The following is a 27,959-nucleotide window of genomic DNA, read 5'->3' as shown; positions in this document are numbered from 1 at the left end:
AGATAACAGATGCTATGGGTAGATATAGTGGCAATAGTCTGTGCAAGTATGTTTTCCATTGCTTTATTATTTTCCATTGAGGAGAAAATATTCATTAGCCAATAGCAAGAATGATAAAAAAGGATATGGAGGGCTAAGGAGAGAAAAAAAGGAAGTTGTCCAAGAGATAAATTGACAAGGAAAGTGTAGTATGATTCCTATTGGTTTTATTTTTCTAATTTGTTATACATGGCAGCAGAATGCATTTCAACTGATAGTACACATATAGAGCACAATTTTTCATGTCTCTGGTTGTACACAAAGTAGACATCATTCATGTCTTCATATATGTTCTTAGGGTAATGATGTCCATCTCATTCCACCGTCTTTCTTACCCCCATTTCCCCTCCTTTTTCTTCCCTCCCCTTTGCCCTATCTAAAGTTCCTCCATCCCTCCCATGCCCCCCCACATCCCAATTATGGATCAGCATGGACATTTCAGAGAAAATATTCTGCCTTTGGTTTTTTGGGATTGGCTAACTTCACTTAGCATAATAATCTCCAACTCTATCCATTTACTTGCAAATGCCATGATTTTATATTCTTTTAATGCTGAGTAATATTCCATTGTGTATATGTACACATACATACATACACACAATATGTGTGTGTGTGTGTGTGTGTGTGTGTGTGTGTGTATCACAGTTTTTTATCCATTCATCTACTAAAGGGCATCTAGGTTGGTTCCACAATTTAACTATTGTGAATTGTGCTGCTGTAAGCATTGATGTGGCTGTGTATTACTATGGTATGCTCTTTTTAAGTCCTTTTGGTATAAATTAAGGAGTGGGATACCTGGGTCAGATGGTGATTTCATTCCAAGTTTCCCAAGGAATCGCCATACTGTTTTCCATGTTAGTTGCACCGATTTGCAGTCCCACCAGCAATGTATGAGTGTGCCTTTTTCCCCACATCCTCAAGACTTATTGTTTGTATTCTTAATAGGTGCCATTCTCACTGGAGTGAGGTGAAATCTTAGTTTTGATTTGCATTTCTCTAATTGCGAGAGATGTTGGACATTTTTTCATATGTTTGTTGAATTATTGTATATCATCTTCTGAGAAGTATCTGTTTAGGTCCTTGGCCCATTTTATTGATTGGGTTATTTGTTTTTTTGGTGTTAAGATTTTTGAGTTCTTTATATATCCTAGAGATTAGTGCTCTATCTAATGTGCTGAGAATAAGCTTTTCAGTTGGAATCCATCCCATTTATTGATTCTTGATTTTATTTCTTGCGCTTTAGGAGTCTTATTAAGGAAGTTGGAACCTAATCTGACATGATGAAGATTTGAGCCTACTTTTTTCTTCTGTTAGGCTCAGGGTTTCTGGTTTAATTCCTAGGTCCTTGATCCACTTTGAGTTTTGTGCATGGTGAGAGATAGGAGCTTAATTACATTTCGCTGCATATGGATTTTCAGTTTTCCCAGCACCATTTGTGGAAGAGGTTGTCTTTTCTGCAGTATGTTTTTGGCACCTTTGTCTAATATGAGATAACTGTATTTATGTGGATTTGTCTCTGTGACCTCTATTCTGTACCATTGGTCTACCAGTCTGTTTTGGTGCTAATATTATGGTGTTTTTGTTACTATTGCTCTGTAGTATAGTTTAAGGTCTGGTATAGTGATGCCACCTGCTTCACTCTTCTTGCTAAGGATTGCTTTAGCTATTCTGGGTCTCTTATTTTTCCAGATGAATTTCATGACTGCTTTTTCTATTTCTGTGAGGAATGTTATTAGGATTTTGATTGGAATTGCGTTAAATCTGTATAGTGCTTTTGGTAGTATGGTTATTTTGACAATATTAATTCTGCCTATCCAAGAACAAGGGAGATCTTTCCATCTTCTTTAATTTCTTTCTTTAGAATTCTGTAGTTTTTATTGTAGAGGTCTTTCATCTCTTTCAGTGATTCCTGTTGGTTTTAAAAACACATTTAGGTTGTAGTTTTGCATTTGAAGGGAGATTATTGTTTTCTTTTCCAGGCATGAGTACACAGTTGATGGAGAGCTGAATTTAATTAGAATTGTGATTATACCAAATAATTTGGAGCAAATGAGAGAGGGACATGTAATCAAGGGTATGTGCAATGGAGTGATTTTAATGACTGCCTGTGGATCACATCACGTTAAACTGTATTAAGAGAGCAGTGAGAATATCAGAATGGTGAGGAATGACCAGGCATGGTGGCATATACCTTGTAGTCCCAACAGCTTAGGAGGCTGAGGCAGGAGGATCTCAAGTTCAAGCTAGCCTCAGCAACTTAGTGAGGCCCTTTTTCAAAATAAAAGATAAAAAGGGCTTAGGATGTGACTCAGTGATTAAATAACCAGGTTCAATCCCCAGTACTGGGGGCGGGGGCGTATGTTGGGAGGAATGGGGATGATGGGATGATATAATAGAATTAAACTTCTGTCTTCCATAAAAGGAAGTCAGAAAAACCTAGACAGAAAAAAAAGTATGGCTTTTAAAAAGTAGAAACATGAAAGTAAATACTAGAAGAAAAAGGTTGGATTTGAAAGTGGTTGCCTCTGGGATTGTAGAAATCATGAATAGGGAGGATGGTGTGTGAGAATGTTACGTTTTAATATAAACTTTGTAGGGAAGTTTGATTTTGAAATTATGTACATGGTTTGGTTTAAAAATGTTAGGAAGGGGGAAAGTACTGTTTATTGTGTATAGCAACTATTAAATTGGGGGAACTTTGTAAATGAGTTAGTATTTGAGTTATCTTAAAGAATAAGATTAACATTGGTTTGGTTAGAGAGTAGGAAGAGCATCTGAGCCAGGATGAAAAACATGAGGGAGAAAAACAGATTTGGAAACAGAAGGAATTCTTGGGATAACTGAATAATCCAATTGGCTAGAGAAGAGAGACATGAGAAAATAGCGCCAGTTATGATTTATAAGTTGGACTCAAGTTATATAAATACTTGATAACAGGTAGTAGGGAGAAGTTAGTCTTTGAGCAGAGAAACAATCAAATTAGTGCTCCAGGAAGAATCATTGTGAATATCTCAAGTAAAAGGAAAATAGCTCTTTGTCTTGGCCTAATAGGGTGGTGGCTGAGAGAAAGGAAGGGGGAAAGGATAAGTGAGAGAAACCTTGAGGAGCTGTGAGTGAGGCTTGGTGAGAAGTGTATGAATCAAGAGACAGAGAAAAGTTAAGATAATCCTTTCATTTTGAACTGATTTGGTACAGTGTAGTGTCATTTAGAAATTCAGTTTTAAAAAATGAGACAGTGGGGGCGGGGAAGTGGGATGGATACTCAGTACTTTATTGTAGGAGGGTTGATGAAGTAGTCTGGACCTAGATGAACAAAAGGAGTTGATGGACGTATTTAGCTTCTGTTAGCAATATGGAACTGGAGCTCAGTAGAGATGTGATAGACTCAAAGTTAGTTGCCTAAAAGTGGCTGAGGTCCTTAAGAAAGATGGCTTATTGAGAAGTTCAAAGAGTACAGAGTTTAGAGCAATGGAGAATACTCAGAAGTACAGTCAGTCCTCTGTGTCAGTAGGTTCTACAACCATGTATTGAACTAACCGTGGATTCAAAGTATTTTGGGAAAAAATTGCATCGCTAATGACATTTACAGACTTTTTAATACAGTATTTTAACTGTGACCTTTACATTGTATTAGGTATTGTAGGTAATCTGGAGATGATTTAAGGTATATGGGAAGATGTGCACATAAGGTATATGCAAATTATACCATGTAAAAGGTTTGACCATCCAGAAATTTGTGTACCTGTATGTTGCGGGGGTGGGGGTGGGTGTCCTAGACCAATCCCCTGCCCACATTGAAGGACCACTTTTGTAAAAAGAAAGATACTAAGAAACAAAGAAAGAACAGACAAGAAGAGAGAGGGAAAAAAAACAGGAAAGGAAGTTTTCAGAGAGGCGTATTAAGCAACACTGTCAAACTGCTACAGAGCAATATAGGAGAGTTAATCTTTAGCAATTGAAAACTTTTATAACTTTAAAAAGTTTTAAAATAACATAGATTATGCTTTCAGATTTCTTCTAGTTAAGAGAAAAGATTGTGAAACAGAGTAATAGCTTTGGGTTTGTTGTTGTTTTGTTTTTTTAAAGGTGTGAGAAACCTGTGCATGTTTGAAGTCAGAGGAGAATAATGTTGAGCAGGGTCAGGGAGATGGAGGGAAAAGAGGGTATTGTTGGAGCAAGAGAATGGGTTGAAGAAATAAAACCATGAAAAGGAAGGGTTATTATAGCAGGAAAAGAAAACAAGAAAAAAAAAAGAAGTCAAGATAAATATTTGAATATTTTCTCTAGGAAAGTACAATAACTAAATGGTCTAAATTTCTAAGAAAAGAGGAATGGAGGTAATTTCCTTTTTAGGAAAGAGCCAGAATTGTGGTAAAAATCTTGTGAGCATATCCACCTGTTGCTGCATAGCAGATCACCCCTAAATTAATGCTTGAGACAGTTTGCATTCATTATTTTTCATAATTCTATGGGTCAGCAGGTCATTCTGGTTTGAGATGGGCTCACTGCTATGACTGCATTAGCTGTACATTGGGTAGGCTGCTCTGCTGCTTTGGGCTAAGTTCTGTCACATATTGGGTGGACAGTCTGTGGACTACTCTAAGATAGCCTGAATAGGGCCACTTGGCTCTCTTCCACATGGTGTCTCATCCTCTAGGCTTTTTATTTTATTTTATTTTATTTTATTTTTATGCTAACAGGATTCTGAGAACAAGTAAAAGTGTTTGATGGCTATTGAGGCAGGGTCAGAACTAAGCACAGGGCCACTTTTGCCACATTCTCTTTGGCAAGTTTCAAGGCCAGCCTGTATTCTTGGGGTTGGAAAATAGACTACCCCATAATCAAGGGAGGATGTCGAGAGATTTGGGGTCTGGTACCATTTTTTGAAATAAGTATCTCACTGGGGAAAGCTAGAAATTGGTGTGCTCCACATGTAGCAGAGTTTGGTGTGCTAGATATACTAAAATCATCTGTGTTCTGTATTTTGAAATATACAAAATATAAATTGCAAGTATTTACATATGTGATTTTGATGTCTTCATTGTTAGTATATTCTTCCCCTCCCCAAAGGTTGGATAATACATTGGAGGAAATTATATTTAAGCTGGTACCTGGACTACGAGAACGTAAGTTGCTCTTTAGGTTCTTGGAGACTTTTGTGTTTTATGAAATCAACATTTCTCTTAAAAATTTCATGATTGTTCTTATAGTTTTTATACTTTTTTCTTTTAAATTAGAAGAACTTGAGCGTGAATCAGAATTTTGGAAGAAAAATAAGCCTCAAGAAAATGGACAAGGTAACTTTTTATTGTCTTTATCTGATAGCATTTCTCAAATTGGCAACTTTTTGTTGTTTTGGTGAACCAATATCTTTCTTCAAACTTAAATTTTCTCATGCAGAAAATTCATGCATCCCTTTACTTGCATTATTAACCTATTTTTCTTCATGAGATTTTACATAAATCTATCAAATCTAGAGTCACTCTGAGAATAATTAAAAATATTGGAAACCCAACTTTGGGGCTTGAAAAGGGAGATAAATGAGGAAACTGATTAGTTGATTATAGCAATAGTTTCTGGAGAGAAAATGAAGTAAGAAATAGCCATAGCTTTCAATCACTTAATCAGGAGTTTTACATTTTTATTTATTTTATAAGTTCATTTTATTAGGAAAGGGAACAGATGTGGCTGAGAGCCAGACCAGGGGATTTTTCTATGTTTTGATCCTCTGGAATGAAGTTTTCATAGGCAGAACTTAGATGACACAAACCCATGTGCCTAGTGAGGAGTGCATCCCTGTACAGTTGCAGTTTTTATAAAAACACAGGTATTAACATGTTAAATACTTTGCCATTCAAGTTTCTCTAATGGAATTTTAACATGTTACATAGTTACATACATGTAAAAAAACGAATTCTACTCATTTTTTCACTAGCTGACTTTATGCATATCTAATAATTTGAAATTTTAAGAACTCAAAGAGAATATTTTATAAAACTTAAAAGTAAATACTTGGTTTTTAATTTAAAGACTCATATATTAAATTTGGAAGTAATTTTATATCCTGTCTGCTTTCTAAAATGGTCTTAATCACTAACTGCAGTCATTCTTGTGACCAGATTTAGCTAATCTAGAATCTTTCCTTTAACTGTCCCAATAAACTAGAAATCTTAGGCCCTGGTAAGTCTCTGATGAGTTCTGTTTGTTTGTTGAGTTCATTAGAGCAGTTAAAAGATATTAAAACTTTTCATTATTCTTCAAAAACTATTAAGAAAGTTGATTTTTGTTGAATGATGTTGATTAATTTGAAATATTCTGTTCCATCTAACTTGATTTCATTTAAATTATGTAGACGATACTTCAAAAGTTGACAAACCTAAAGCAGATGAAGAAGGTGATGAAAATCAAGATGATAAAGACTATCATAGAAGTGACCCACAAATTGCCATCTGTCTAGATTGTTTACGAAATAATGGACAATCAGGGGACAACGTAGTAAAGGTGAGCGGACAAATACAGTTGTACTTTTAAATGATAAGTTTATAATAAACCTTTGATAATTTGTTAGGGAATTGTCTAATGTTTCAAAATATTCTCAAAGTTTTTACTGATATATCCCATTAGAGTGTTCTTCTCTGACAATCCTATATCTACAAATGGTCAAGCAATTGTTTTTACATCTGGTTTTTCTCAAATGCTAAAATTATATTGGGCCAATGCCACCATCTAGTGGCTAATGCAAGAATCACACCTCCACTTCTCCACCTCCTTCTATACCTTTGTTGGGAGTTCACATGCATTGTTTCTCCCCTTTTTAAAGTCTGGTAACCTACTCAGGTAATTTCATGCTAGGCAGTGACTCTAACCTATTAATTAATTCTCATTTAATTTTGTCCTTTTTTTAAAGTTTTAATTTGCAACTTAGCAAGTTTTCCATACCCAGGCTAATGTTGTATGAATAATATAATTAATTGGTTTTGAAGTATTGTAAAGTGCCTATGAACACAAATTGAGTGTTGCAAAGTGCCTGTGAACTTTAAAAGTCCTTGAAGGCTTTTTGATTCCTGTAGAATCTCCATTTCTAATCCTATTTCCCTCTTTGTCTATTAATTGAACCTTTTCATAAAGCATCTTAAAATACTTTCTTGATTTTTTTTTAGTCTTTATTGCTCAAATGATGTTTTCTGTTTCTTGTACTGCAGTCAACTTTAATTGCATTATAAACATTTACTACTTTTACTTTTTACTACTTTATAATCTCTTTAGATTTTGTCACTTTGTTCTAGCTCATGTGAGCCATTAAAGATTGTTTTTTTCTTTATATTCTCTGTATTTTTCAAATCCTATATCCATTATTCATTTCCTCTCATTTATTTTACTCCCTCTGTATAAATCTGAAGGCCTGTGTGTTAAACTTTTTAATAATACATTTAATGGTATGTTTCTCTTGGGAAATGAAAAACAAATAATTTTTCAATTCCATTTAAGTTTTCTCAGCATCTTACACCAATAATATATATGATCAATAATATATATGATCAATTATTATTTATCCACCAGACATCTGTTTTTTCTCAAATGCTAAAATTATCCTGGGCCAATGCAACTTATATCATCATTGCCAATGGATATTAGGCAATGATGATATAAGTTGTAAGAAAAAACCTATTGCTCCAGAAACTTGTTTAGGTCTTACGCATACAAGGAGCCAGAATACATTAAGATTGTTGATTTTGTTAATGGGGAGTTGGTTTGACATGGTATGAAATAAAGTATAACCACCTTTAGAGAAATGACCACTGTCCCTGTTTGTCCTTCCAGTCTTCTCTGTTGCTTTTTATATTCCAGAGCAGCCTCTCTCCCCTTTTGTAAGTGTTTTCATCGGGGTCTTTATGGCTCTGTTTCTCTTCCCAGCCACTTCTGTATCTCCTCTTAAAAGTTCTTCTTCAAAGAGATTGTGGTCATCCTTTAGCTTTCTAATGCATGAGTTGTTATCTCATAGTGAAAGTTAAGTAAATACAAAGGCCAAATGTAGTTTCATAAATAATTGGGAAATCATGATTTCTAGTATGAAGGTTAGAAATTTATCTAAGAAAGTAAGTACTCGCTTTAATATCCTCCTTTTTGACTTCTGACTCTTCATATTCCAGTTGACCTTTTATCCATTTTCTCTTTCCTTGGTAGACTTTTCATCATCTTTATACATTCACTCTCAAAACAACTTTCTTGGCTTATAAGTGACTTCCATGCTACCCCAATTCTAACCTTCTCTCCCAGGCCTTTTCTACTTTGTTTCCACTGGCTCTGCTTTTTGACTTGCACTTGATATATGTATATCCCAAATACTTTAGGTCTCTTCCATTTTTTTTTCTCCATCAGCTATGCAGAGAACTTTTAAATCCCTATTACCAATCCTGCCATTTCTCCTAAGTTGAAGCATTGTAAATACTTTTAAATGCTCATTGGGAGTTTCATTAATACCTCAGACTTAATATCCCTTAAGGCAAATTCATTATACTTTCAACCTAACTTAAATCCAAATATTCATTTGTGTTTTGACTACCATCTCTCAACTAGTTATACAGTTTCAAAACCTTGGGATCATCCTTGATCCTTTACTCTTTTCCTTTGACCAGGCACCAAGTCCTGCAAAATTTCTCCCAGTTTAGTGCCACTCAACCTTTATATCTAATTTTGGAACATATTTTCTTAAGTGTTTTCTATACCCTTAATTTCTCTTGTTATAGAGGGATAGTGTCACTTGCTTGAGTGTGGGCAAGTCAGAAGGTAAGGTCATGGATCATGACCAATTTCAGGGTCAGAGAGTAAATGTTTTAGGCTCTGTAGGCCAGATGGTCTGTGTTATAGCTACTCAGCTTATTCATTGCAGCACTAATGTAGCTGTGGACAATAGTGAATGAGTGGGGGCTTGTGTTCCAATAGAACTTTATTTAGGAAAACTGGTGACTAGCCAGATTTGGCCTGAGGACATGGCCAAGATTTGCCACCTTTTTGCCTACAAACTACTGTTTCACTATTTACATTAGCATTCAGGGCCCTTTATAACTAGCCCATCTCTTGCTACTTTTATCTTTTATTAACCTCCCCCCCATTAAAATTCCATTCTCAAGACCAATGATGGTTGCATTACATATAAGTTGTGTGTGTGTGTTAGAAATCATATATCTGACAAAAGATTTGCATTTAGAATGTATAGACTTATGTTATCAATTCTTCAAGGCCTCTAAACCTTTGACTAATTCTTCCTTTTTGGTGTTTTTTCCTCTTTTTCTCACCACTTTATGCTTCTGTCCAGACCCAAGCAAAGATCCTTATTCTTTTCATTAATTTTTATACCTAGTTGAGTCCCTTTTCTGAAATTATGTAAGGCTTAACATTTATCTCTCAATTAGAGCTTAGTTTGTTATTTATGAAGTGTGTTCCTAAGGGTGGTAGGCATTAATAATTATCTTTTAATCATTAATTTTATCTTTTGTGATGTATGGTTTGTCCTTGAAAACCCCTCAGAGGAAGAGATACCATCTGTATTGCTTCATAGCTTTCTCAACTGTCTTATTCTACTTTAGTGGGTTGTGATTCTCAAATGTGGTGGCAGGGTAGTTGCATAGTTTATACAGTATACCTTACTGCTTTTATAACATGAAAATCAAAGTCAAGAGTAAGATGTTAGTAAAAACAGTGGAGTAAGAACCTCCAAAAATTTGTGTTTCCATAAAAGCTATGAAAAAACTGGAAACAATTTTTTAGGATCACATTTTTCAGAGATCTGATACTTAACCAAAGATTTATAGTAACCCCTGGAGCATTTAATCAAGAAGATGACTGACTCTTGTGAAAACAGGAAAAATTAACAGCCTGATTTTGTATTGCAATCTCTCAGGCACCAAGGGAGCAAAACAGGTAGAGCTCTTTCAGAGCCTCATTACCAAAAACAAAAATTTCAATGTTTGGGGCTGGGGCTGGGGCTGGAGCATTTGCCTCACATGTGTGAGGCACTGGGTTTGATCCTCAGCACCATATAAAAATAAATAAAGATACTGTGTGTTCATCTACAACTAAAAATATATTTTTTAAAAAAATATCCTGTCTGGTTGTTTCCTGGAAGACCCCACTTTTAAGAATGTCTGTATCTGACCTGACTTGGAATTTGCCCAGTGGAAAAAGATTTATCTGTGAGTGGGAAGAAGGGGCATTTTCCAAAATAATTACAGGAAAATAGTTTAACTTCATGATTCTCTGAGGCATAGGCAGTCAGTAGACTAACCTTAAAAGAAAAAAAAGGGGGGGATTAGATGTCAGTAGGAGCTTTGAAAAGTTCTGACATATTCCTTAGAATCTAAAAGCCATAGGGTTGTGTACATGCTCAGGAAAGTCACGAGAAGACCCTGAGCTTGTACCTACTGCTGATGCTGAGGCTCTGCACAAGCAAAAAGTGGAGAATAAAGCAGAGCTGGCAACCTGTGTTGAGTGTTGTAGGTTTGCCCCAAACAGTGAAATTGTGACTAACACAAGAAAAAAGGTCTCAATTAATAATCCAGTCTTCACCTAAAAAAAAGAAGAGCAAACTTTAAAATCAAACAGAAGAAAACAATAAAGATTAGATTAAGAGAAAATAGGAAAATAAAAGAAAAAATTTCAAGTTCAAAAATTTGTTCTTTGAGCAGATTACCAAAATTGATAAAACTTTTGCTGAATGAACCAAAACAAAAAATAAGAGAGAAGAATGAATTTATCAAAATCAGAATGAAAGAGGGGGCCATGACTATCAACCTTATAGAAATAGAAGTGATTAGGGGCTGGGGTTGTGGCTCAGGTGGTAGAGCACTCGCCTAGCACATGTGAGGCACTGGGTTCGATCCTCAGCACCACATAAAAATAAAATAAATATATTGTATTCACCTAAAACTAAAAAAATAAATAAATATTAAAAAAAGTAATTGAAGTTATTATAAGGGAATGCTATAAACTATTGTATGCCAACAAATGAAATGGAAAATTTATTAAAATATAAAAAGGAAGAAATGGAATATATGAATAGATAAATAACAAGTTAAACAAAAATGAAGTGGTAGCAAAAAAAATAAATAAATAAATAAAAATAAACTTCCCACAGAAGCCCTAGCATTTAAAGAATTAGTACCAGTCTTTCACAAACTCTTCCAAAAGATAAAAGAGGAGAGAACATTTCCCAACTCATTCTCTGAGGCCAGTATTACCCTGGTAACAAAACCAAAGATGTAACAATAAGAGAAAACTATGGATCTTTTATGCATCAAAAGACAAGGTCAAGCTGGGTATGGTGGTACACACCTATAATCCCAGCGACTCCGGAGGCTGAGGCAAGAGGATTCGTGAGTTCAAAGCCAGCCTCAGCAACAGTGAGGCACTAAGCAACAGTGAGACCCTGTCTCTAAATAAAATACAAAATAGGACTGGGGATGTGACTCAATGGTTGAGTACCCTGAGTTCAATCCCTGGTACCAAAAAAATAAAAAGAAAAGAAAGACATGGTCAACAGAATGAAAAGGCACCTTGTGGGATGGGAGAAAATACTTGCAAATCGTATCTCAGAGAAGGGGATAATATCCAGAACATGTAAAGAACTCTACAACTTGACAACAACAACAAAAAAAAATCAAGTACTCTGATTAAAAATTGGGCAAATGATTTAAATAGGTATGTCTCTAAATGTGATATATAATAGACAACATCACTAATCAGAGAAAGCATATCACAACAATAAAACATTACTCCAGACCCACTAGGATGGGTACTATACTTTAAAAAAAATGAAACAAAATGTCAAGTGTTGATGAGGATGTGGAGAAATTGAAAGAAACACTTGTTTTCTGTTGGTGGGGTTTTAAAATGGTGTAATCACTATGGAAAACAGTATGGAAGTTCCTCTAAGAATTATAAATAGAACAACCATATGATCCACAATTCTACCTTCAGATATAATTTTTTCAAAAAAAAAATTGAAAACATGGTCTCAAAGAACTTTCTGAACATCCATGTTCATAAAGGTACTATTCACAATAGCTAACAGGTAAAGCAACCTAAATGTCCATCACCAGATGAATGAATAAACAAAATGTGATATTACACATACAGTGGAATATTATTCAGCTTTGAGGGAAATCCTGTTTCATCCTGCATTGTGGATGATAATCCCAAAGGATATTATGTTCAGTGAAAGAACCCAGCCACAGAAAAACAAACTGTATGATTCCACTTATGTGAGGTAGTCAGAAACAAAATAGAATGGTGGTTATCAGGGTCTAGAGGGGAGGTGAAAGGGTAGTAGTTGTTTATTAGGTATAGAGTTTCAGGTTTGCAAGATGAAAAAGTGGTGAAGATCTGTTTCATAACAATGTGAGTATATTTAACATTACTGAACTGTATATTTAACATTACTGAACTGTATACTTAAAAATGGTTAAGATGGTCAATTTTATGTGATTTTTTTTGTCTTTTATTGGTGCATTATAATTATGCATAATACTTGGGTTCATTTTGACAAAATCATACATGCATGGAATTTTATTTACTCCATTTCAGTCCCCAGTGTCCCCCTTTTCCTCTCCTCTCTCCCTATTCTTTCTATGCTCTACTGATCTTCCTTTCATTTGTTTATTTTTTTAATTGGTGCTTTTAGATATACATAAAGGTGGAATTCACTGTGGTACATGCACATAGCATAATTTCATTAAATTCATTCTGCATTTCCTCCCCTTTCCCAAACCTCCTTCTCAATCTCCTTCTTCTGTTCCACTAATTTTCCCTATGTCTTTATGATATCCAGTTCTCCCCTGCTCTCTTTTCCCCCTTTTATTTGTCTCTAGCTTTTACCTATGAGAAAACATTTGACCCTTAATTTTCTGGGTCTGGCTTATTTCACTTAGCATGATCTCCATTTCCATCCATTTACCAACAAATGCCAGAATTTCTTTTTTTTTTTTTTTTCTTTTTAATTTTTTATTGTTGGCTGTTCAAAACATTACATAGTTCTTGATATATCATATTTCACAATTTGATTCAAGTGGGTTATGAGCTCCCATTTTTACCCCATATACAGATTGCAGAATCACATCAGTTACACATCCATTGATTTACATATTGCCATACTAGTGTCTGTTGTATTCTGCTGCCTTTCCTATCCTCTACTATCACCCCTCCCCTCCCCTCCCCTCCCCTCTTCTCTCTCTGCCCCCTCTACTGACATTCGTTTGTCCCCCTTGTATTATTTTTCCCCTTCCCCTCACTTCCTCTTGTATGTACTTTTGTATAACTCTGAGGGTCTCCTTCCGTTTCCATGCTTTTTCCCTTCTCTCTCCCTTTCCCTCCCACCTCTCATCCCTGTTTAATGTTAATCTTCTTCTCATGCTCTTCGACCCTACTCTGTTCTTAGTTACTCTCCTTATATCAAAGAAGACATTTGGCATTTGTTTTTTAGGGATTGGCTAGCTTCACTTAGCATAATCTGCTCTAATGCCATCCATTTCCCCGTAAATTCTATGATTTTGTCATTTTTTAATGCAGAGTAATACTCCATTGTGTATAAATGCCACATTTTTTTTATCCATTCATCCATTGAAGGGCATCTAGGTTGGTTCCACAGTCTAGCTATTGTGAATTGTGCTGCTATGAACATCGATGTAGCAGTGTCCCTGTAGCATGCTCTTTTTAGGTCTTTAGGGAATAGACCGAGAAGGGGAATAGCTGGGTCAAATGGTGGCTCCATTCCCAGCTTTCCAAGGAATCTCCATACTGCTTTCCAAATTGGCTGCACCAATTTGCAGTCCCACCAGCAATGTACAAGTGTACCCTTTTCCCCACATCCTCGCCAGCACTTGTTGTTGTTTGACTTCATAATGGCTGCCAATCTAACTGGAGTGAGATGGTATCTTAGGGTGGTTTTGATTTGCATTTCTCTGACTGCTAGAGATGGTGAGCATTTTTTCATGTACTTGTTGATTGATTGTATGTCCTCCTCTGAGAAGTGTCTGTTCAGGTCCTTGGCCCATTTGTTGATTGGGTTGTTTGTTCTCTTATTGTCTAATTTTTTGAGTTCTTTGTATACTCTGGATATTAGGGCTCTATCTGAAGTGTGAGGAGTAAAGATTTGTTCCCAGGATGTAGGCTCTCTATTTACCTCTCTTATTGTATCTTTTGCTGAGAAAAAACTTTTTAGTTTGAGTAAGTCCCATTTGTTGATTCTAGTTATTAACTTTTGTGCTATGGGTGTCCTATTGAGGAATTTGGAGCCCGACCCCACCGTATGTAGATCGTAGCCAACTTTTTCTTCTATCAGACGGCGTGTCTCTGCAAATGCCAGAATTTCATTCTTCTTTATGGTTGCATAAAACTCCATTGTGTACATATTCTACATTTTCTTAATTCATTCATTCAGTGTGATGTGTTTTTTAACCACAGTTTTTCAAATGTGAAAAAAAAAAGAATTTTAGAAAAGAAAAAGTATGAGCCAATTTTCCTCATGAATATAGTTACAAAAGTCCCCAACAAAATGCTAGCATACTTAATCTATCTAGAAAAGAATATGCACCAACATATACTGAAAATATGTATATATACCAACATATAGCCAAGGTCAATTCAACATAATGAAAAATCAGTCAATTAATATATCTTTTTAATAAAGTACAGGTGTAAAAAAACCACATGATCATCTCATAAAGTAAGAGAAAGCATTTGACAAAATTTATCATCCTTTCTTTTTTGAAAATGCTTGACAAACCAGGAATTAGATGGGAACTTCCTTACCCAAATAAAGGACATCCATGTAAAACTCATGATTAATGATCAAAGACTGAAAACTTTTTCCTAAAATCAGGAACAAAACAATGATTTCTGTTCTAATCATCTATTTTCAGTGTTGTATTAGATGTTCTAGCTAGAGCAAATAGACAAGAAAAAGACTGTAAAAGAAGTGAAAGTATTTGCAGATCTTATACATAGAAAATTCTTAGGAATCTACTGAAAAATTAATAGCTAATAAGCTCAGCAAGTTTGCAGGATACAAATCAATATACACAAATCAGGAGTAAACAATCAAAAAATGAAATTAAAACAATTCCACTTAGAGTAGCATCGAAAAGAATAAAATACTTAGGAATATATTTAATCAAAAACTAGAAAACATTGTCAAAAGAAATTAAAGGCCTGGGGCTGGAGTTGTGGCTCAGTGGTAGAATGCTTGCCTTGCATGCATGAGGCACTGGGTTCAATCCTCAGCACCACATAAAATAAATAAATAAAAGGTATTGTGTTCATCTACAACTAAATATATATATATATATATATATATATATATATATATATATATTTTTTTTTTTTTTTTTTTTTTTTTTTTTTTAATTAGGGCTGGGAATGTGGCTCAGTGGTAGAGCGCTTGCCTATCATGTGTGAGGCATTGGGTTTGATTCTCAGCACCACATATAAATAAATAAAGTCCATTGACAACTAAAAAATATTAAAAATAAATAAAAGTTAAAAAACTAACAATACTACACAAATTGCTATGCAGGTCCAGTGAAACTTGTAGCAGAATTCTAACTGCTTTTTTGCAAGAATGGCAACTGATCCCAAAAGTCACATGAAAATTTTTAATTAATCCACATTGAAATTTTGTTAGATTCATGTCAAAGCTTATTGAGTTATAAATTTAAAAAGTTTTTGACCCATTTTAAAAATGTTGCTTTAACTCATCTGACATCTCTAAAAAAATTATGTTTTCTGAAAGATTGGGTAGTGATATTAAGGTCATTTCTGCATTGATATCAAGGTTCTTCTGCAGTTGATTACATTCAAAGGTCTCCCAGTATCCTCACATGCTTTGACTTTACTCAAACTTGCAAAACTGTACTAATGTAACTTTTAACTTGCTTGTTTTCTTTTAATAGATACTTTACCATTTGAATTGTGATCAGTTATCAGTTGTGGATTTGTTTCTGTTAATTTTTGCCAGGAACTGTGTTTTGCTAGGAAGTGAACATTAACTGAAAAGTTCTACTTTTAACTTAGTAAATTTAAAAATACTTAAGGTATTGTTCTGGATGTTGACCCAATTTGTTAGGCATCTAAATAGGAGTAATACTTTGTATCTTTAAGATTCAGTTGTATTTTGTTTTTGTTTCAGTTTGCAGATAACTTTTCAGGTTGTGAGATGTAATTTTGTTTCACATATTGGTTCATATGTTTATAATGTGTGTGATCTCATTTTGTCTCATTTTTAATTTGAATATCTATTCTGGGATATTCTTATATCTTAAAGATGCTCAGGCTTGAAGAGTGAATCGGTACTGCTCTGTGCATTTTACAAATGAGACACATCAAAACACACTGACCTGTTTTTTTCCAGTCAAGTATTATTGTAGCTCCTCAGAGGAGCATGATTTTTTTGAAACCCAGATTCTATACTGTATAGCTTTTAGTTGCTGAGGCATGTTTTGGCCTAACTGGCTTCTATTACATGCTAGAGCTCCTCAGGTCTCATTTAAATCAATGCTCTTTCTAAAATCATTTAAGTTATGGCATCATGTTTAGAAAATGTCCCTAATGCTTTCAGAAGTGATAATAGAATATTTCATGCTTTTTGTGGTATTTTATTTTTATTTAAACTCACAGTGTTTTCTGTACTAAAATGTCTTAATAATAAGCCTATTGTCTTTTTGCCAGGATTTTCCTTGAACGCATAGGTATACATATTGAAGAATGTATTGTAAATGTCTGAGAACCAGGAACATTTTTACTTACAAGTACTAAAGAGCTGTAAATTGAAACATTCTCACAAAACATTTTGAAAATACTCAAAATGATAGTATAGTGAAAATGGTTCATAAAAAGTAAAGTAGAATGTTTTAATTAGCCATCTTTATTTCCTTAGGGTCTAATGAAGAAATTCATTCGGTGTTCTACACGTGTAACTGTAGGAACTATTAAAAAATTTCTAAGTTTAAAACTAAAACTTCCAAGTTCTTATGAGGTAAGTTAAATAATGTCTAACCTTGCTTTTTAAATTATTATTATTATTTGGAGGGTGAGGGGGAACCAAGGTTTGAACTAAGGTATACTCGGCCACTGAGCCACATCCCCAGCCCTATTTGTATTTTATTTAGAGACAGGGTCTCACTGAGTTGCTCAGCTCCTTGCTTTTGCTGAGGCTGGCTATGAACTTGCAATCCTCCTGCCTCAGCCTCCTGAGCTGCTGGGATTATAAGCATGCATCACTGCACCCAGCCTAATCTTTCTTTCTTTTTTGCTTTTTTTTCATAACTCTGTTCTGAAGTAAAATTCTAACAAAAAGAATGAGTTTTAACATAATATATTCAAATTAACTTTTGTGGAAACTTTCATCTTATAAGAAATGATAATGATTAATTTGATATTGATTATAGCTAGCTTACGTATTCAGAAAATATTATAAATAATAAGCATAAGAAAAATACAGTGTGATAGGATTTGAACATAGGCATTGACAGGTATGAAATCTGTATTTTAAAGGAAGCCTTTGATCTTAAACTTAAGTTTTCTCTGATGACTGATTAGTCTGGGTTAATTTTTTATTATTATTATAGTTTGGTCTAACAAACACAAAAGAAAAATTCCAAAAACATAATTTTTTGTATTAAAAAAATTGCAACAATTAGATATCAGAGCCCAGTGATTGGTAAAAGTAAAAGATAACAATTTATAGATATAACCACAGTGAAAAGTAGACAATGTAATCATTTTTATGATGCGGTTTTATATTTTATTTTCTTCTTGCAAAATACCATGTACAGTTTTATCTCCTTACTTTTAAGTCTTACTCATTAATTTACCAATTTCTTGTTTCTATTCAGAAAGTTGTTAGAGCTAGGAACACTTACTCTCAGTATTACTTCTGACAGGTTTATATTTGTCTGTAGACTAAGATGGAAAGAAAACAGATTTATTCCACGGATAGCTCCTTATCTATCCCAAAGAATTTTCCTATGATTTTGTAGAAATATTGTTTGTCTCCCATTATCTTGCTGCCTGGCCTGTTAGGGGATGATTTAATGAAATGCCTGGCAGCTGGAACTTCTTTTACAGACTTGCTAGTTGGGGAAGGATAGTTAGTTGTTAAATGATTAGTAATAGCATCCTATATAAATTTCTTTACTTCTTTGCTTGTGAATTTTACAGGCGATGTAAAGAAAGGGAGATTATTTACTTTGTTTTTTTAAGAGTTAATAAAATGATGTCTGAAAAGCATTTTGAAGTTCATATAAGTCATCATCAATCATCAAAAGATCAATTCAGTCTCACATGTCTAATACAATTGGGACTATATTTGTTTTAGACTTAATATTCAAAACTGTAGTTTCTGTCTAGCCAGACATAATTATTTAGAACTCATTCTTTGGAACTCTTCTTCATGCTTATGAAATCTTACTAGTTGATTTCAATAGCTAGAGAACTGAAATGTTATTTATAGAGGTCTGTTTAATTATGCTTTGTCAAATTAATGAACAGTAGCCAGAGTTCCTGTGGCCTTCACAAGGATTTGGGGAGTTGTTTGGTTCCTGCAACATAGACCAAAAATGATCATTTATAAGTATAACCCTTTATTGACAATTCATGCCTGGTAAGAGGAAGATCCTGTAACTATTGTACAAGTACCAACCAAGTAAACCAGAGAACCCAACTAGCCCTGGAACACAGATCTGTGCTATAGTCCTAAATATTGTGTCAATTTAGTTATCAATAATTACTAGAAATTCTCATATACTTCAAAGACTCTATAAATTATTGTATCTACATTCATTACCTTCTTTAAATTGGAACTAAGTAACCCCTTTCGATCTTGGAAAGTCCAAAGGATTCTGAGAGATGAATTTAGAAGCTAGAGAAGCTGTAAGGAACTATGAGCTTGCTACAGTTTGTTCTCATTCAGCAAGGGCAAAGTGTAGCTAAATCCTTTGAGGTTGCACAGAGATGTGGAATAAGAAGGTCTGTATTGCATTTATGAATTATGTGTTTGAACTTGAGAACCAGGTTATATTGGACAAGATAAATAGTGCTTCTTTAATTTATATCTGAATTGTTAATATTCTGTGAGAAAGAAAAGTGCTAGAAAGTAAAAATATTGAGTGTTCTTTTAAAAAGAAATAGTTCTATTTTGTTATAATTGTTTGGATCTCTTGAAATCTGAAAAAAATTAAAATTTGTGAATTGAAAATTATTTATGTTAATATTATCTGTAACTTCTTTTTAAAGTTGGATGTGCTGTGCAATGGTGAAATTATGGGGAAGGATCATACTATGGAATTCATCTATATGACAAGATGGCGACTAAGAGGAGAAAACGTAAATTGCTTTTATATTTACCTATGTGTATATTTAGTTATATACTATTTTATTATTAAAATTTAACAATATACTTAGGAATTTTATGAAAATATGGCTTGTGAAGAAGAAACTGGTTCCTCTTGTTTGTCTCAAGCATTCTGAAAACTGGTTCAATTACAAGACCAATGTCTGTGTTATACGTGTTTTTGTTTTTTAAGGTGAGTTCAAAACTCCATTAAAATATGCTCAGGATTCTGCTAACCTCAAGAAAGATGACACATATTTTTTAAAAGCCCAGTAACTAATAGGAACTTATAAGTATATAGATAGGGGGTGGGGAGACTAAGTACTGCACTAACTGGTATAATTAAGGGTCAATGAGAGAATTCATTTAGAGTTGTGATAAGGGACATATTGGGTAGAATCTGGATAATCTCTTTTTCAGGTACCTCCTTAACATTGAAAGTATAAAATCAGACCTAAGGGTAAGTGAATTTGCTGTGGTTTCTGATACCAGAATTTAATTATTGTGCCTATGCCCTAGGAGAAATTATTTAGAGGAGAAAATCTAAGAAAACCAAAAAGTAAATTTTGTATTTTGAACTCTCATCTTTTTTATTAGTCCTAATATAGGTTTGAGTACATCTGAGTTTAATATGGGATATTAGGGAAGTTTGAGGCACTAGGGATTATAAGACTGATTTGTGGGAGTAAGGAATATTGCAGTAATGCTACCTGAAATTCTCTTCATGATCTGAGTGATGAATAAGCCTTAATGAAGACTGATTGAAAAGTTGGACTAGATAACTTCTAAGGTCACCTTTAAGATATTAAGATTCTGTGGTGTTTATGGTACAATATCGTACTTTCCAACTCTGAGTAATGTAATGCTTTTATTTTGTAAGTAGGTTTTATTATATTTTATTATAAAATGTAAGTTACTCATAAAATAAAACACAAAATTAAGAAATGTTACCTCTCCCAAGGAATAGGTAATGTAAAATCCAGATATAACAGGGGTTGCCATATTTCAGTAGTTCAAACATACTTACATTGAACGTAAATATCTTTGCAACTGTTAAAAAGCAAACAGTGGGTAAAACATTTGGCTGTTTTTCAGAAGAAATGTCTTGATATGATATAATAATACATGAACCACCTAACTTCTTAAATCAGAATTTTTTCCTATTTGAGTTTCACATGGGTGAATCCTTTTTGTGAAGCTGAATGCATTAGCCATAGCAAAAAGAGTTCAAGACCAGGAAGACAAAATTACATTTAGTGTCAGTCATCAACTAGTTTGTTGATCTCAAAGAATTCATCGAATCTCTTTGTTTGTTTTTTTTTTAATTGTCTTTGTATTTGGTAAATAACTACTTGCCTTTCTGTGACATTTCATAGTGCTTTTAAAGGGTTGTATATGAATTACTTTTGTTTTAAGTATTAAAACCAAAATCTGTCAGATACCAGGTGCAGATTGCAGAGAGAGTAAATTCTCTTAGCCAGTACTGTTGGGGAGGGAATATTGTAATATTACCTAAAACATTAGCATTGTATTGGATGTCCTTTTAGCTTTCTTTAGTTCAGTGTTAAAAGAGATGTAAATGGCCATCAGTGTGAGGCCTCTGCTGGTGCTCACCTGTCCTTCACAAGATCCCTGTCAAAAGTTACCCATACTGCTAGATATGACTTCACAGAAATTGTGTATTAATAGACTATAAGTTATATCAGTTTTTAATATAATTAAATTTCTGGTAACACATTTCTGAAGAGTTTGAATTCTTTAGTTATTTGAGTCATTTTAATAAAAGTTCAAAAAGTGATTCAATATCATGATTTATCATTTAGGTGAAAAACGAAACAATAAGAAAAATTACCACCTTTTACATCTAGTACATAGTAAAATAATATGTTAGTCTATTTTTTTTTCTATTTTCATGATAATTCTGGTTGTTTGGTTGTTCTTCTCCAAACCTATGTCTCCCTCATTCTTCATAGTCTCAGTGGTTTTGAGATTGGTAGCTTCATTTTTCCAATTGCTCAGACCAAAATTCCTGAAATCAGCCCTGATTACTTTCTTTTTATTTCATTCATCCTTAGCAAATTCTAACCACTGCCATCAAAATACTAGAATCAGAATCCAGCTGTGTCTTACTACTACTCTGGTCTCATTCACCATGGACATTTTCCATAATGATTCTGAAAGTCTCTTAGCTGGCCTCTACCCTACCCACATACTCTCCTCACCTGATACCACAGCTAGAGGACATGTCACTCTGTGCCATTCTGTTCAATTTATTATCATTTAGATAAAAGGCAAGTCCTTCCAAAGACCCATAGAGATGGCTCCCACATAGTTCTCCCTGTCACTCCCACCACAACACACACTTTACCATTTCCTCTCTCTTTGGCTCACAGCCCTGTAGCCACAGTGTCTTCTGTGCTTCCTCAAACATGCCCTACTGGTATTGCCTTCCCGGGTATTCATCCAGCTAGTTCCTTCACACCTTTTACTTCAAGAATTTTGCTTCTGTGTCACCTTCTCAGTGAGGCCACTGGCCTCCCTTAAAATTAACAACTCCCTCTCTGATGACATTCTTTAATTCCTTTTCATACTTATTGTTTTTCATAGTTATTTTAAACCATCTGACATACTGTGCCTCTTGTTTATATGTTTATTATTTGTCCCCTCACTTAACTGTAATTTAAAACCTAAGATTTTAGCCAGGCATGGTGAAGCATGCCAGTAATTGCAGCAACTCAGGAGGCTGAAGCAGGAGGGTTGCAAATTCAAGGCCAGCCTAGGCAACTTAGTGAGACCCTGTCTCAAAATTAAAAGAGAGAGAGACAGAGAGACAGAGAGAGACGGGCATGTGGCTCAGTGATTAAGTGCTGTTGGGTTCAATCCCTGGTACCAAAAAAAAAAAAAAAAGACTGGGATTTTCATTTGGTCACTGTTGAATTTCCAGCACCTAACACTAAATTAAATGAAAATTTTATCTTTTATAAAGTAGTAGTTACGTGAAATATATCCTAAAGATAATTTTATTTATTTGAATCTTAGTTTCTTGTTTGTTTTCTGTTAAACAAACTTTAAATTCTTGCTCTGGTTCCAATTAAGTACAAAATTATTATTTTAAATGAATTCTGGCAGAAGAGTGACCTGGACAAATGTAGCAATAGTAATAAAACAATCATTTCTTCATTAAGCCCCTACTAGCCTATTTTTTGTGATTCATTCCGTACTATCTCTGCCATCAAGAGGCCAGGATGTCTGAAAAGCTCTCATTATTCCATCTACTGCCATGGATAACTAGTTCTGCTTTGGGCTGGGGTTGTTTCCTAAACTAATGAGTATGATGTGGTTGTTTCACTTCTTATCCTTTCTAATAGTAAACATTTTAATCCACCTGGGATTGATTTATTTGCATACACATGTTCACAAGTCCTAATTCTATTTTATTCTAAATTTTTTTAATCAGAAATAAAATTTATTGAATAATCCATACCTTACCTTATTATTTCAAGATATCAGCATTATCTACACATATGTATACATGTATATGAATGTATACACACATACACATATGTGTATATGCCCCTGGGTATTCTGGTTTGTTCTTTTGAGCAGGTCTTATTCTGAACCAGCATTACACATTATATAGCTTCTTAAAAATCTGATTATATAACACCCCTGTCTAAAAACCCTTTTAGAAAATTGTCCATTTACCTTGGGATAAGTTTGGTTAGAGTCTAAACTAAAATGTCTTATAAAACAAATAGGTCTTCTAAGTTGCTTTATGATGTATATTAGTACCTATTGGGGCAAAAAAATACCTATTTTTAAAAAATTGTTTAGTCTGGAAGAATGGGTAAAACTAGACAAATCTTTGAATGGGATTGTGATTGGCAGTGAATTATATTTCTAGGTTGCTTCATTGGAATTGGCATCATTATAGTTTTTCATTGTATTTGCTTCTGTGAGACATCTACTCATATGTTCCTTACTCTTTATCTATGTCTCTGAGTAAATCTCTTTATCTATATTGGCTATTTCACCTCTAGCAAGGCTACTCCATATTCAGATCACCCCTTACCTTGTCCCATTCCTACCCTACTGGAGGAATCTCAGGACAATCAATTTTGCCTGAAGTCCTCAAGTAGTGCAATGTCTCCCTGCACCACGCACCTTCTGCACCACTGCTTTCCTCTGTCCAGGACTAGTTCCACTTCAACCTTAGACCCTTTTCTTTAGCCCTGCCCTTTCTGGACCCACTTCTCCATTTTGATCTTTTTTTGAAAGATTTTTATCTTTAGGAATCAAAACAAACATCCAGTCAAACTTAGATACTTCTTAGAAATTTTTTCAGTTCTTAATGATATTGTCACTTTGGAATTTCTTGTACTCATGGCTGACCATGATGTTTGCTTCTTAGTGGGAGAAAATATATGTTAAAAAAAATAAACGGTACTTCTCAAACTTTAACCCAAATATAAATCATCTTGGGATGTTGATAAAATACAGATACTGACTCAGTAGGTCTGGGACAGAGCCTAAGGTTCTGTTTTTCTAGAAAGCTCCCAGAAGAAACCAGTGTATCTGATCTTTGACCATCCTTGAGTAATAGGATTTTAGTGTGATAGGACTACTTACTTGTCCTTTGGCTTCTACATCTACAAATTGAAGGTGTAGAATTAGTTTGGAAAGGGCTCAGTCATCTAATAACATCATCAATCTAATGCTTGGATTTTGTTCATAATATCCATGCCAGTGGTCATCACTGTTGTCTGAAATATGAGCAGTATATATTGGTTTGTGACTTCTTTTTTTGCTTGGCAATAAATCTGTGGAAAAAATAAACTTTGAAATAATTCTTTTTAATATAGTGATAAAATTTAATATGTGTGGATGTAGCACTGTTTAATTAATGAAATAGCTTGGTGGACATTTTGATTTTTTAAGGTTTTTTTGATGTATACTTATATACATTGCCATATATTTTTGGGTACATGTATTTTTTGCCCATGTGCAAGCATATCTATTGTCTGGATTCCTAGAAGCAGATTTACAACAGAGTATGTATATGTTAAATTTTGAGAAATGTTGAAAAAATGTTCTCTAGAAAGAACAGTTTATAATCATACCAGTAATATACAAGGGAGTGTCCCTTTTCTGACATCCTCACCAACTCTGCATATTATCAATTTTAGATTTCATCTGTGAACTTTCATATTCATTGTCTTATTTTTTCATCATTATGTTTGACTTTTTAAAATTTTCTTCAAGGAGCTTTTTATATATTCTAAGTATGAATCTTTTGTTAACAGAGGTTGCAGTAATTTTCTCCCAGATGTGTCCTGCTTCCTAGTTTTCCTTAATTGATCCTTAAAAATTAAAGTATCAATGCCTGTGTTGAAAAGTTGAACAAGAATTAATGAAATATTATGTACTCAAGTTCTTAGCAAAGTGCCTGATATAATAAATGTTAATTATTTTAGTAATAGCTCATGTATGTTAAGTTTCATTATGATTATAGTTTCCTCCTCCTTCACTTGGTTTCACCTCTGACCTCTGTCAGTATCTTTGTATTCAATCTTTTTGCCATGGAGTCATGTCTTCCTGCTCTTCCCTTCTTGGGTAGGGTAAAGAACACACTGTCAGTGGTCATCACAGTCTTTTCCTAGGTGACCCTGATTAGTTTCATCTCCTCCAGCAGCATCTGCTAGTCCAGCACAGAAGTGACTGTACCATGCTTATCTATCTTTGACTTATTTTTGTATTATTTGCAATTTTAGGAAAAGCAAAGGTACCCATCTTGACTGATACCAAAGAGACTAATAGAGAAAAGAACAACTAGTGAAATAGCATTTTTCCACTTTAACTCTCTAATAGAATGCTATGTACAACTTGCCTCGTTAGGCAAAGTCGAATAGGCCAGAGCTTGGAAACTCTTCAGAGAAAAAGGAAGTCACCAAAAAATCATACTACTAGTCACATTTTATAGCATGTTGATGAGCACTATACTCAAAATCAAGGACCAGCTTCTAAAGAAAAAAATTTGCCTAAGTATTTTGGGGAAATAGAAAATTTATAATCTTTCAAAGTATATCTTTTAAAAGCTACTCTGGGAAGTTAGAAATATTCTGATTTATTTATAACTTTTATGTATTTAATTTTTCCATTTGAAGAATATGCAATGTAGACTTCATATATGCATAATTTAAAATATATATTGTTTTATAGTCCCATTACAATGAAAATTATATTTGTATTTAACAAGTTGTAGCATATTTTGGAAATCAAGATTAATAACGATTAATAACGATTTCACATGTGGTTAAACTGTTACAAATGAATCTACTCAGTAGTTTAAAAATATATTCATTCATTTATTTACTTATACAACACTTAATGAAGTGGCTGCTGTTTGTCAGTTCTGGGTCTTAACTATATAAGACTGCAAGTGTAAATATGAAATATATTCAAGGAGCTCATAGTCTAATGCTATTAAAATAGATATGGAGACTAAGACTCTAATTTGGGCAATATAAAGAACCTAAATAAAACAGGAAATGGATCCCTTATAGGTTGAGCGAAGTTCTGTGCTCTGATCTCACTGAACAGTGCTGCTTTCCGGGGTAGTTGAATAGGAGACCTAGGAGAGACTGATCGCAGGAAGGGATGGAAGAAAGAGGGTGCCCTTATATACCAAGAGATGAGGATTTTCTCAGGAACTAGTATTTGGAAAGGGTAGGATACCATATTGGTATTTTCAAAATATTAACCTAACTCATAGCTAGTTGCTAAAATTACTTCAAGCTAAATTTTACCAATCACTAAGTTATTAAATCTATTTTTTTCAAAACCAACTATCATTTTCTCAGTGTTTTTTTTTTAATTAATCATGTTGACTCTTAATGTTTGACGTTAAAATATTTTAAATAATCAATTTTAAATATGTATCCAGTTGTGGATGCCTCTTATCTGATGAGTTCATCTCCTCCGCAGTTTCGGTGTCTGAACTGCTCAGCTTCGCAAGTCTGCTCTCAGGATGGCCCTTTGTATCAGGTAAGAGGCACTCACGACGGTACATATGACCATCATGATGCCATGGCAGTGATCGCTTCATCCCCAACTTGAGTTACTGAGACATGTCACTCTGTAAAACTGATGTTTTTATGATCTTTTCTAAACTTAAATCCCCCAAATTCCCCATTATTTTAGTTGTCCTGAAATAATTATTTAACTTTATTGAATATAAATTGAAATTATAAATGTTAAGGCCATTATTTATGAGTCAGAAGTTCTTAATAATTACTACTTTCAGTCCTTGAGAAATCTCTGATCCATATTGGATCAGGATGTTGCCTTCTTTGTATAAGTGTGATTTTATTTTTAATTTTGCAGTGCTGGGGATCAAACCCACACCATCCACACACTAAGCAGTGCTCTACCCCAAACTATCTATATTCCCAGCCCAAAATGTTGTGTTTGGGCTTTTTTTTTTTCGATGAGCCATTCATCCATAAGTAAAAGATGAAATGCCAAGTTAGATGACTAAATAGGAGCAAGAACAAAATCTAATTGTGAGCTTGCTTATAGGGCATTGCTCTAAGTTTTTTAATCCTATTACTTCTTTTAATAAGGAAATGATAGTGAGCTAATTTAATAATGTGCTGATAATATTTGAATATGTGTCTGAGAAAAGTTTATCTAGTAAAAATACACTTAAAATTTTTTGGAAAGTAGAGACTTAAGTGCCCTATAGTAAGGATTATTGTTAGGTTCAGAGATGATCTATGATCCACCTTAATCTTGTGGACTAATCATAGCATTTGTTTAAAATATCCAGATTTTTTATGCCAGCAATTAAGGTAGTCTTCATCCCTATTTCCTTGGAGCCAAGAAAGGAGAATTATGTAAACTTTAGAACTAGTAAACTTCAGTGTAGCAGTTTTGGAGTTGGACAAAGGAATGAATGTTAAGTATTAATACTTCAATACTAATCAAAAAATTTGAATTAGCAGCTTATCTAAAATTTCCCTCAGTCTTTTGGTCAAGGCTATGTTGTAGGAATCCCCATGCCTTCACTAAGATGTATGTTTTTTTCATATACAATGTTTAAGTCCTAGTTTTTTTAGCAGTGGAATAAGCAAATATAATGACATCTATAAAGGCCAAGAGGAAATCATTTAGGGGGAAAAAAAAAATCATCCTTTACCTTCTGTTACACAAATTAGGGTAAGGGGTGAACAAATAATTTAGTTAGAGTTGGCAAAGTTTATAAAACTCTGAAGTTTATAAATGTTTTAGCTTTAAGCTTTGTAGCTGATTTGGGGCTGATCCATAATGGTATATTGTCCACAGCTAGAACCCACATACACACAGCTTTTTTATTTTATTCTTAGTATCAATGTCTGTGTCCTTAGAAAGAAAGATATTCTTAAATCTTAGTGCAAAGTATTAGAAAATGACTGGAATGAGACAAATTTTCAAATCTACACAAAATTCCATTTCTTTCTTCAATACTTCATTACAGATAATAGTCTCATATATGTAGATA

The 27,959-nt window shown here is 34.0% G+C and overlaps 1 protein-coding gene across 3 annotated transcripts in view; it reads left to right on the top strand.

The window, feature by feature from the left end:
* Nucleotides 1-27,959, top strand: part of Pcgf5 (polycomb group ring finger 5) — a 113,519-nt gene that overhangs the window by 73,984 nt on the left and 11,576 nt on the right. For 2 of the 3 annotated variants that reach the window (XM_027939919.2, XM_027939918.2), the window contains exons 4-9: nucleotides 5,110-5,165; nucleotides 5,277-5,336; nucleotides 6,392-6,540; nucleotides 16,967-17,065; nucleotides 19,324-19,413; nucleotides 26,405-26,464. In XM_027939919.2, the coding sequence (XP_027795720.1) occupies nucleotides 5,110-5,165; nucleotides 5,277-5,336; nucleotides 6,392-6,540; nucleotides 16,967-17,065; nucleotides 19,324-19,413; nucleotides 26,405-26,464 (514 nt within the window). The remainder of the gene's footprint in view (nucleotides 1-5,109; nucleotides 5,166-5,276; nucleotides 5,337-6,391; nucleotides 6,541-16,966; nucleotides 17,066-19,323; nucleotides 19,414-26,404; nucleotides 26,465-27,959) is intronic. The other variant, XM_027939920.2, reaches the window with a different exon arrangement.

Source organism: Marmota flaviventris, chromosome 4, assembly GCF_047511675.1.
Source record: "Marmota flaviventris isolate mMarFla1 chromosome 4, mMarFla1.hap1, whole genome shotgun sequence".
In the NCBI taxonomy this organism is placed as follows: Eukaryota; Metazoa; Chordata; class Mammalia; order Rodentia; family Sciuridae; genus Marmota; species Marmota flaviventris.
The sequence above is the reverse complement of the archived record's forward strand: the minus strand, read 5'-3'. Positions and strand labels throughout refer to the sequence as shown.